This window comes from Rutilus rutilus (genome assembly GCF_951802725.1).
Source record: "Rutilus rutilus genome assembly, chromosome: 17".
NCBI lineage: Eukaryota > Metazoa > Chordata > Actinopteri > Cypriniformes > Leuciscidae > Rutilus > Rutilus rutilus.
Genome location: NC_140230.1, coordinates 4,119,725 through 4,132,327, shown reverse-complemented (window position 1 = coordinate 4,132,327; position 12,603 = coordinate 4,119,725). Strand labels below are relative to the sequence as shown.

The 12,603-nt window shown below is 37.7% G+C and overlaps 1 protein-coding gene across 2 annotated transcripts in view; it reads left to right on the top strand.

The window, feature by feature from the left end:
• grik2 (glutamate receptor, ionotropic, kainate 2) overlaps positions 1–12,603 on the top strand; it is a 226,272-nt gene that overhangs the window by 167,986 nt on the left and 45,683 nt on the right. For both annotated transcript variants that reach the window (XM_084385004.1, XM_084385003.1), the window contains 2 exons: positions 3,426–3,649; positions 11,331–11,449. In XM_084385004.1, the coding sequence (XP_084241130.1) occupies positions 3,426–3,649; positions 11,331–11,449 (343 nt within the window). The remainder of the gene's footprint in view (positions 1–3,425; positions 3,650–11,330; positions 11,450–12,603) is intronic.

Genomic DNA, 12,603 nt, shown 5'->3' with positions numbered 1-12,603 from the left:
TCTTTAATGTTAAGCCTTTAAAATAAGTTTGAAGGCTTGAAACTATTATGCAGGATTTAAAAGAGGAGTATACAGTGCAGAACAGGATACTTTGACTTTGTCATTTGATTACTTTCTTTTTTATATGGAGTTTAATAGATGCTAACCTCTGAAGATAACATTTTACATAAAATGAATAAGTCTGGGATCAGTGTAAAAATAACTTCACATAAGTTTCATTCTATAAACCACATTTTAAACTTTATATACTGTATACAATACTGTTAAAAAAAAATATATATATATCTTTTTTTGAAAGAAATTAATATTTTTAATCAGTAAAGACACATTAAAGGAATAGTTCACCCAAAAATTATGTAATTAATCGTTCCAAACCCGTAAGACTTTTGCTCATCTTCGGGACACAAATGAAGATATTTCTATGAAATCTGTGGGATTTCTGTCCCTCCACTGACAGTCAACTACCACTTTCAATTTTCTAAATATTAATCGCCAACGTGCGTTAAGGAGAGCATCACTACGCATGCGTGTTGTGTTGACGCGAGAGCAGACGTTGTGTGATTAATATTTTGTAAATAAAGCACTCGCATCGCTTCATAAAATCAGGTTAAAACCACTGGAGTCACATTGATTTCTGAAATGATGTCTTTACTCCCTCTCTGGGGCTTGGAAGTGGTATACTGTCAATGGAGGGACAGAAATCTCCAAGATTTCAGAAAAAAATATCTTCATTTGTGTTCCAAAGATGAACTAAAGTCATACGGGTTTGGAACGACATGAGGGTGAGTAAGTATACTGACAGACTTTTCATTTTTGGGTGATCTAGCCCTTTAAATTGATCCAAAGTGACAGTAAAGAGATTTGTAATGTTACAAAAGACTTCCGTTTCAAACAAATGCTGTTCTTTTGAACGTTCTTTTCATCAAAGAATCCTGATGTATCACCATTTCCACAAAAATCTGAATCAGCACAACTGTTTCCAACACTGATAACAATCAGAAATGTTTCTTGAGCAGCAAATCAGAATATTAGAATGATTTCTGAAGGATCACGTGACACCGACCCAGTTAACACAGAACGTTCCCCTAATGTTATTTTTTGGTTATTTTTTTGGGAACCAAATACTTACGTTAGGGGAACGTTCTTTTTTGGTTTTATTTTTATGTAACAATAAAATAACGTTCCCAGAACGTTGCTGGGTGGTTACCATAAAAAATAACGTTCTGGGAACCATAAACTAACATTCTGAGAATGTTCTGGGTACCAAAAACTAACGTTATGGGAACCAAAAATTGTTAGCTGGGGAAGACTCAAAATTCGGCTTTGCCATCACAGAAATAAATTACATTTTGAAATTGATTACAATAGAAAAGTTATTTAAACTTGTAATAATATTTCACAATATTAATGTTGTTATTGTATTCAAATAATGCAGCTTTGGTTGGCTGCAAATCTCACCAACCCCCAACTTTTGAATGGTAGTGCATATGAATACACCTCTCAAAAGCTACATTGTTGCTTTGACAACCCTAATCAAGATGTTATGGCATGTTTACAATGGACATGAGTGAAGCGTCACATCTGACTCTCTCCCATTATAAACAATTAAGTTGCCTGCAATGGAGGCAGAACAGACTGTATAGAGCTGGATTTTTATTGTGCTGTGAATATAAACAGTACGACAGCATCTCTACCAGTTGACACATCTCAACCCTCACCTCGTACAGTCTTACTCCTTATTGATATGCTAAGAAGACATGGTTTTGATTATTGCAGCTGTGGTTGTCACAGTGATGACAACATATCACAGGCCACACCAAACAAACCGAGGACATGTTGAGTAGCGTTCGTGTAGGCAGGACCGTAGTAAACTAGGCGGTTTGCCTAGAGCGTCATCGTTGCCTTCCGAGGAAGCATCTAATGGAAATAAACCTCATAAGTAACGGATCTGGAACGCTTTCCATACGCCGCACTTTTAGGCTAAAATGATCAGCATAATTATAGTGCCTAGTACCGTTTGCAACATTATTTGCATTGGAAGTGTGCCTATTATGCCTTAAAATGCTTGTCTTGCAGATTTCCAGTTTACAGTGTCTCAATTTGTTCCGCAGTATAATTTGCATGTAATGACTAGACGCCACATCTCTTTAAGTATAGACGGTTCTGTTGCTTACAATGGGAGTGATCTAGTTTGGTGTGTGTCATGTTGCTTCACTGATGTGCATACACAGTTCATTGATGTATGTACAAGAAGTGATCTGCGTTACTTTTAACTAAAACCCCCTAGACTAGGTGTGATAAGAAAATAGAGTGATTGTCCAACATAATCTAAATAACTATAGGGACACTTTATTTTGATGGTCCACTTTAGACATTTTATTAACGATAAGTAACTTTGCAACTACATGTCAACTAACTCTCATTAGAGTATTAGTAGACTGTGTGTTTACTATCTGCTAACACTTTATTGTGTTACTATAAGTGACTTTACAACTACATGCCAACTTATAACCCGAACCCTACCAGTCTACTAATACTCTAATGAGAGTCTAATGTAGTTGCAAAGTTACTTATTGTTAGTAGAATGTCTGAATTGGACTATCAATATAATGTGTTACTATAACAATGTTACATTTTGATGAATTGGTGGTGAATTTGTATGCATTTGTACAATTTTATTTGTAATTTGTTCTTACACCATACTGATGGTTAGGTTTAGGCTTAGACCTTCAAGCTTACTTTTTCCCCCCAAAAAATCTGACATTTCATCGTACTAATTCACCACCAATTGTTAAAATGTTAAAAAGTTATGTTTTCTCATGAGATTGAATTGGATGGTGATGACATTTTCCAAACATTGGGCCTCATTAATGAAACGAGCAGAATGGACAAATGATTCCCATTCTGGCGGCTTCACAAATTTTTTAAACTGGTATGCATTCACAGTAACAGCAATGACTGCAGCATGTCGAGCACCTTGGACAGTTTATTTGTCATAAAATGTTTGTGTGTGGACTAAAAGTTACAGTCTGAGAGACACAGGATATTTCCTCTTCTGACAGTGAGCCAACGTCGGCAGACCTGCGTAAAACCTTTAACCCCCTTGATTTTCCCTCTTTCATAAGTGCTGTTTTCATTTTTTAGTCTAGTTGGGTAGCTGAGCGAGTGGATTCGGTTCAGCGCCCCTCCGGTCCCTTAGACCCCGTAAATCATGAAAGGCTTTAGTAAGTGCTGAAACAGTAGCAGGTAAATCAAGAGAGAGAGCGCGAGTCCACGAGAGGGCTTTAAATTTCCTCTTAAACGCTGTGGGGCAGAGTGTGTGATGTGTAAAAGCCCTGTTTTCTTAATTTGATTTCCTCTAAATGCTTCTGCTTGCCCTGATTTACAGCCTATCGCTCTTTTCCCTGTGCGTTATTTGTTGGCAGAAAGCTGATCTTGCAGTGGCGCCGCTGGCCATCACGTACGCGCGGGAGAAGGTCATCGACTTTTCCAAACCCTTCCTGACGCTGGGGATAAGTATACTGTACCGCAAGCCCAACGGCACCAACCCCGGGGTGTTCTCCTTTCTCAACCCCCTCTCCCCCGACATCTGGATGTATATTCTGCTCGCTTACTTGGGTGTCAGTTGTGTGCTGTTTGTCATAGCCAGGTAACATACCAGCCACATATATATATAGACATAACCCCACATCATAACCTCATCTCATTGACATTTTAGATTTTAGATGCTTAGATTTAACGTTAGTGGCCTTGAAGGAATAGTTCACCCAAAAATAAAGTTTCTGACATTTACTCACCCTCATATAATTCCAAATCTGAATGACTTTCTTTCCGTGGAATGCTAAAGGTGAATTTTTCACCACTTTTCCATGTTATCAAAGTTCAAGGCAAATAGGCCTGTGGTGATGCAAAGGCCCTGTTTACACCTGGTGTTAAGATGCGTTTTGGTCGATCGGATCACAATTGGATGGCGGTAAATGTAGGTGTAAACAGGGTCTAAAACGTTTTGAGCTCGTCCACTTTGGACCACTTCCAGAGGTAGTCGAAAACACTTTCGGATTGCTCTCCTAGTGTAGACGCTCGTGTGGTCGAATGCGTTCGAATAGCCCCATCCGCCATTCCTTTTCAAAATCCTGCTCTGGTTATTCTTCAGAAATTCACTTTGCATCATCCATGGAAGTTTGACAGACTTGAAACGACATGAGCATTGAGTAAATGTTGACTTAAGGAATAGGTTAACTATTTCTTTGAGAATTCTGAATGCCACTCACAATATTTACATGATGAAACGTCATGAGATTCAGCTCAGTCGTTTCCTGGAAAATTGTAGAATTATGAAATTCTTGCAGGTGTGAATAGGAGATAACAAAGAGTTAAGGCTTTCATTTGAGTGAGAGAAAGAGGGAGAAAGAAGCACGGACACGTAGGAAACACACATGAGAGAGGAACTTTAAGGGTTGCTTTGGTCTTCCTTGTCTTGACGCGGAGGAGATACAGTATGTGCTCGACTCTGATAATGCACGATAGCACAAACCACAAAAGCAAAGATGCTAAATCACAGTTTAAAGACAGTGTGTGTGTGAACGACAGAAAGCAGGTATGCGGGGAGTGTTCAAGCGTGTGTGTGAGTGAGACTGAGGCATTTTCTGGTGTGAAACGCAACCCTCCCTCCCCATCCCTCGCTGTCCCTACTGTCTAGTTTGTATCTTTTTCTTTTCTGACTGGGTTTTTCCACATCCTGCTTCACATTTCCTTTGGCAACTGAGATGTTATGATATCTAATGCTACAAAAAAATGTGTTTGTATAGTTAGCAGCAGATATTGCTCTACATATACTTATTCCTAAACCTTCATTGCTTAAATTTGCTAAAACAATATTAAGTAGCCTAATCTTTAGGATGTATAATGTATGATACATAAATTACACTTAATTGTTTATAATAAGTAGAGAGTACTGGCTAATGGTCCCTTAATTGGATATTCTGGATTTAGTGCAAGTTAAGATATCAATTAGAAAATAATTTCGATTCGTACTCAGTTTTGTAAAAACAAACTAAAGTATAGCCTCAAGCAGCACTTTGCAGAATCCACTGGCTATAGGAATCTGCTGGAAAGGAGTCGATGAAATAACTTTATTTTATATAAGTTAAATTATACCTGATAGGGCTTATATTTCACAGCTCAGAATTGACAACTGTCAGTTCATGTTTTTCCTCATTGCTCCCAGATTGGCAGATACAGTACAGCATGCCAACTTCACTGCATCCATGAGTCAAAAACTGCAAACATATCTCGCTGTATGGAGGCTGTACAAATGTAGGGTGCCGTCCAGTTTTGGCATTTTTATTGCACATTATGAGGTCAAAAACAAAAATGTACAAATGAAACATGTGCACAGATTAATTGTTCACAATAAGATCTATAACATACATTTAGAAAACAGACGTGAAAACAACTTTTCAAATGCATGAAAGTTCAACACATCCATACAAATTTTGCTAACTTATAAAAACTATATGCAACTGTGACATGTATACAAAAAAAAAAAAAACACTGATTCATTGCATGACCCTTCCATCAGAAGATTTTACATAAGGCTTTACATAAATGTCAAATACTGCAAAAATAAATAAATAAATCAATTTAAAAAATGTTTTTGAAAAATTGGTTCCTGAGTGAAATCTGTTCCTTGTCAGGAGTGGTAAATGTGTAAGTCTCTATCTCAAATGAGGTTGTAGCTGACGATTTGAATAGCAAAAATTAAAGGAGAACTCCGGTCAATTTTAACATTGAGCTCATTTTTTTTTACATTTGGAGTGCTGTCAATACAGAGAACAACGACAAAAATCGGTGTTGCCTACACCGTGTTATCCTCTTTTTAAAATTTGCACCCTGTTGACTTCAATGGGGCAAGTTTTAAACCTGCTTTTAGCCTCTTAACATCCTTGATGTGTCATTACAAGTGCACAGGTCATGGGTCGAAGGTCGAAGTCCACAGTAATCGATTGTCGAGTTCACGGGCATAGGTTTAGTACCTATGATCACGCGCGTGAACTCGACAATCGACTACTGTGGACTTCGACCGAAAACAGGATGTAAATACAGGTATGTGCGCTGGCTGAATAAATATCATTTTTTATATATTTCTTTCACATCTACTGCAGTCAGATTCACTCGCGTTCACTCCGAAGGAATCACTCACATGACCTGTGCACTTGTAATGACACATCAAGGATGTTAAGAGGCTAAAAGCAGGTTTAAAACTTGCCCCATTGAAGTCAACAGGGTGCAAATTTTAAAAAGAGGATAACACGGTGTAGGCAACCCCGATTTTTGTCGTTGTTCTCTGTACTGACAGCACTCCAAATGTACAAAAAAATGAGCTCAATGTTAAAATTGACCGGAGTTCTCCTTTAAACTACAAGTTGCCAGGCAACCATCCAACCCATCCATCCCATAATTGCAAAACGTAACTGGCCTCTTCTTCCATTATACCTTTAGCGCTTCCAGTCGAAATGACTTTTTGTATGTACTTTTTGAAACTGATGTATGAGTCGAAATTATCTAGCGTAATCGACAGCTTATTATTTATTCATATCAGACCCAGAATTGTCCTTTAAATGTCATGTACTGTATAGTGAACTCTTAGAATAATTTGCTGAGATCATTTTTTTAATCATTAATCATACAAAACCATTTTCATTTGCATTAGGTCTTTCCATTGGTCCTCATCTGAAGCATGGTGGGGAGAAATCCACAGAAAATGCCTTATATTAACCCTAAAACTCTTGGGTTACTGCGTTCAGCTGGTCCAACCCAAGAGTGTTATGGTTAATGCACTTGTGCTTTATAAATGTTACTGGCAATATGATCACATAAGTTTATAACAAGCTACAACTGCCATCTAAGTTGGTTCAGAATATGCACCTTTCACCTTATAACTGCACTAATGTTAATGCTGGGTAAGTGTTCACCTTTCCATTCCTCAACTAGAGCACACATAACAAGCACACACATCAACGGCATGTTTTAACAGCAGAGAAGACCTAACACAAGATCGTATTACTGTGTTTATGTGTTCGTCTCTTCGTACACATTTCTTTATGTGTGCATGTGCGACTGCTTTTGTGTGTGCACTTTAAAGCTGGTATATGCAGCAAACATGCGTGTGTGAGAGAGAAAGACAGAGCGAGTGAGAAAGAGATCACAGGGTGACATAATGGGGACTGGTGGAGGGTTTCCTAAGGCTTATTCTCACCATGCAGTATTTAGAAACCTTCCTTCTGGGCACAGTATGAAAGTCAAATATTTATCCTCTTCTCAGAATCTGTAATGCATATCAGCAGTTGTTTTTGTTCCTGTTGTTTTCATTCCCTTGCAAAGTTTCTCCTGTCTTCTGCGAAAGCAGGTGATGAAGCAACCGAGGAAGTCTCAGTTATAAAAGAGTTACGCTTACTGTACTTATCACGCTGATTCTTTTGCCATAAAACGCTGCCAATGCAATACTTACATGTTTAAATTCTGCGTCTGATTCTAATGCTTTTTTTAGTGTCATTCTTATGAAAAGCAAGGCTATCTTACTATTCCATCCATACAGTTGAAGCAGGAGTTTATTGTATGTTATTTATAGATTGAAGTTTGCAACAAATTACTTCTGCAATCTGCTAAGTGAAACAAGAGCAAGTTAATTGAATTATATACATTATATACCAGAATAGATTAGGCATACAGTTGGAGAGAGTGTTATATACATACATATTTTTCATAAATGATGACTGAAATCAGTCTAGGATCTTGGAAATCTAGCAATACGATCTTTCAGAAGCTCTCCTTAACAAGCAGAATGATTTCACGTCTGTAGCAAATGGTGCAGGATAAGTTACTCAACAGAGGATTAGGAGTTTGTTTAAATCCCTAAATGAAAGTATGAGCAATATTTGAAGTGATGCTTGTCTTAGTAAACATCACTAATGAATCATTGTCCTTGGTGCAGTGAGAAACCCCAAGCATGCGAGAGAAGGGAAGGGATACGTCCTCCTCACAGGATGAGTAATGCTTTCACCAGTCTGGGCAAGTGCTTATCAGATCCCGCTCATTTCCAGGTGGAATATGCTTCTAAATGGGCTGCACTTAGGATGATTTAACAGACTGCTGTGTGGAGCTGACTAGATAATTACTCGGAGTCTATGAGGGAAGAGGACACTGAAAATGTATTTTTCTCGTTTTACAGAGATTCATCTACCTGAGAAGCAAAATTTTATAAGATAAGACAAATATATTTTAATATAAGAATACATATATTCTCTTATGTATTATTTTTTTGTGATTAGAACCGCTGAAAAATCTGTTACGCAATCTATTACTATTCCTTCTGTCGTCTGATTTGTAGTTTATACTTGTTTAGCAAGTAAAAGCCCTTTTAGGATAATTGTAAAAACATCCACCTTCAGCTCGGGGTTCACGTGTCTTTTTACTGTGAAATCTTTACTGATTTTCAACTATAGTTGAAAATCTATAATGCTGGATTGTTTTAACCCAATTTTGGGTCAAATATGGACAAACACAAACATTGGGTTAAAAATGTAACCCAAGGGCACTTGGGTTAATACAACCCAGCATTTTTTAGAGTGTAAGTCAGCGCAAGAATAACTTTTATATTGTTAGTAATATTTCAAGATATTGAAATTTCAAAAATCCACGAGTATCTTCTGCATTGTGTTAGTTGTGGATATTCAAAAGGGGTCATGCTTGGCACTGCTATTAGATGTTATAGACATCTCCTAAGACTGAAACCCCAGTAAGACTATGCTGAACAAGCAGCCAGTCTGTGAAATCTATGGTAGCGCATTGATTAGCAATGCATCCTTGTGTCGCATTCTTATTGAATTGCATGTTAGCTAATCAACATGACCTCAATGCTAAACGCTGCAGCACAGCAACCCTACTTAAATGTGTCAGTCTTCCAGATCTGACACTACCGTTATCAGTGCGTGATCGGTCCTGCGCACAATGACTTTCTGAAACCCCTCCCCCATCATTGTTCTTTCCTGGGGCATCAATGTTTCCTCAGCCTTCGTTTATCTCTTCATGTTGACCTTGCTCAAATTTTCCCTCTGTGGCGCAGATGACCGGAGATAACAGAAGGTCAGTATAATTCGATGAAACTGACAGCTAACGGGCGACTGACGCTTCCCGTAGCAGCAGGTTAAGCCACGTCTCACGCAGACAGAGGCTGTTCATCGCCTCTCTCTCCTCCGCTGGCACGCTCCAGTCCATGACAGACATCCATGTTAGATTTGCTGTTAGTAATTGGCTTTACACAACATGATTGTGTGAACTTGAACAAAGACCCGTTGCATGAGAGGTCTGGGGCAGAAGTCTTTGCAAGATTAAAGTTCGTATGTACTCAGACTTGCATCACAAATAGCGAATGAACGACTAGATCAAGCTGGTTCAACCTCAAAGATTTTTGTTCTATGGCTCTTTTCTAGTGAGTCTACATAGGCAGTGACCTTCTAAGGTAGCATCTTAATCTCATCTCATAAGAATTTGAATGTATTCGTGCTGGTATGTAACATTTACAGTATTTTGAACTTATATGAGAATGTTGTGTTGACTGTTTTTTTTATTAGTTTGATGCAGAAGTTGAGCTATTTAAAGAGCACAGTAATCATTTTCAGATTGCTCCAGCACTTGACGAATCTTGCTCATAGACTCATAGATGCAGAAAATGTTGTGTACTTTGTGTACTGTGTACTGTGTTCTGTTTAAATTTCAGAGTTTTGATGAAAAAATAATAACAGCTGAGACAAATAATCTCCTTAGTATCTGATTGCCCAACTCTTAAAAAGCCTGTAGATGCTTTTTTTTTTTTATCCCATCACTTCAGCACAAACTGAATTGGGTCACAGTGCTTAATTGTCACCCAATCAACCTTTACTAATGTAATGTCACTTATATTTAGCTGGAGTAAATGGAAAGTCTCAATGTGGGAGAGAGATAGCTCAGAACGAGACATCGAGGTGTGGAGATGATGGAATAGACCAGATCGTCTGCATTGGGCATCTAAATCAATTAATCATTTTTAAATGAATATTCAGGGTTAACTACACATTAAGCTATATTGACAGCATATGTGGCTGTCAATTACCAAAAAAAAAAAACCCAAAAAACAACAACTTCTAAACAGAAATGCACTCAAAAAGAACATGATATAATGTTAGTTAAGGCCTATTCACACTAAGATGGAGCACATCCTATGTTTGTGTACAACAGTACCAACTGTGTGTCAGGCTAAACGAAGGCCAAGTACACTCCTATACAATATGTCAGTCTTCCAGATCTCAGATTTCTCTGACTGATAAACTGACTTTCAGCTGGTCTGCTATCTTGTATCTTTATGGTTAAATGTATGTGTAATATATGAACCCAGATAATATTTTCTATGCCTGGATATGAGGTAAAGTGAATAATACTGTATACATACATTCATAGACATATGCATACAACAATGTACACTGAGGAAAAAAACAATAAGATAATATCATGTATACATTACGTAAAACATTACACTGAATCCATAGGCTCAGTCTCTGCAGCTTTGGAATTTATTGAAGACCATAAAGTGTAAGGAAATTGTTATACTATTTAGTTCGGCATTTGCACTTAATGCCACTGCTTTGATGCAGCTTGAGAAATATTTGTTTTTGTATGTGAGAGACAAGTAAACTGCTGTCAGTACGATGATCTTTACTAATGTGCAGGATTATAAAGCAGAACATATAAAAAAATGCATAAAAAAAAAAATATATATATATATATATATATATATATACAAACACATTGTGTATTGCAAATGACTTGAATATATCTAAAAAAACATTCTTAAACTCTCACGTTGACAGTAAAATCCAAAAAGACAGTAAAAATTGTTTTCGCATGTGTAAGTTTTTGTTTATTTTTAAAACTTAATTTGGATGTAACCTGGGATATTCATTTAATTTTAACATGGGTTGCTCATATGCATTGATAATTATGCTTGCCTTTGAAAAAAGGGTGATTGGAAACATAAACAGCTCTAACCAACATGCAACTACTGTATCACAAGCTTAACTTATTTATTTCTTCCATTTGATAAGACAGATGGTAATAGATTCCTCAAGAGAATTTGTATTTTTCCTGAATATTGATATCTAATTGACTGATGATTATGCTAACCTGTCTCTTTCTCCTTGTGTCTCTATAGGTTGACCTGCCTTTCCTTCATTTTTCTTCTATGTACCACATCGTTTGGAGTAAAATGTATCTGTGTTCTGTGTCGCTCATCACAGGTTTAGTCCCTACGAATGGTATAACCCCCACCCGTGCAACCCCGACTCGGACGTGGTGGAAAACAATTTCACCCTGCTAAATAGTTTCTGGTTCGGAGTTGGAGCTCTCATGCAGCAAGGTAGACGCCTCTGCCTGCCCCTCTTAGCACACATCCCACTCTTTTGCTGGGGGTCCCAACTTGCTGTTGTCAGGCCCACTATGATGCATGGGTGCCTCTGTGCATGTAGTTCTAGAAGCAAATTGGTTGCTGGCCAATGGTATGAATGGGGCTGTGTGGGACTTGAAAGTGTTTATTGGTGGGTGTTGGGTATAGCAGTGGTTCCCAAACTTTGTAGAGTGTCGTACTCCCTGAGGCATTTAAAGGGTTAAATCACCCAAAAATGAAAATTCTGTCAGAATTACTCACCCTCATGTTGTCCCAACCCCGTAAGACTTTCGTTCATCTTCGGAACACAAATTAAGATCTTTTTGATGAAATCTGAGAGCTGGCTCACTCCTCCATAGGTAATTGCATTTGCCGGCCCAGAAAAGTTAGTAAAGACATCGTTAAAATAGTCCAAGTGACTACAGTGGCTCAACCTTAATTTCACCAAGCGATTTCATAAATGTCTTTACTAACTTTTCTAGGCCGGCAGATGCAATTACCTATGAAGGAGTGAGCCAGCTCTCAGATTTCATCAAAAAGATCTTAATTTGTGTTCCGAAGATGAACGAAAGTCTTACGGGGTTGGGACAACATGAGAATGAGTAATTACTGACAGAATTTTCATTTTTGGGTGAACTAACCCTTTAACATCTTTCTGCGTACCCGTTCTCTTCCACTTGGACTGCAGTCACACCTTTTCCATTAAGCGACAATGTTTCCCCCCTTAAATTGTGCATTTTTTAAAGGCACCTTTATAAAGGCAACATTTTCTAACCCTATTCAATGTGTGTAATGTTTTGTCATATACTTAAAATTCCATTAATTTTATTATTAAAATTATAAAGCAATAAATTATGATAAAAACAAAGTGTCACTTTTAAACTAACACCGCCTGTAGGTGGCAGCAAGTCACTATTTTAATGAGTAATTTATCAAGTCATTCATTCAGTAACGAATCAGGTGGCTGCATTTATGAATGGGTCATTGAATCGACTTTTCCGATTCTTTCAAAGCCGCAGATTCGTTCACTAATGAACTGTGTGTTGCTTGGAGACGCACAGCAGTTCTGCTGTGGATTTTGTTAGAACTAATGTTTCGTTGCAAATAAAGCAAACAATTTTGACCAT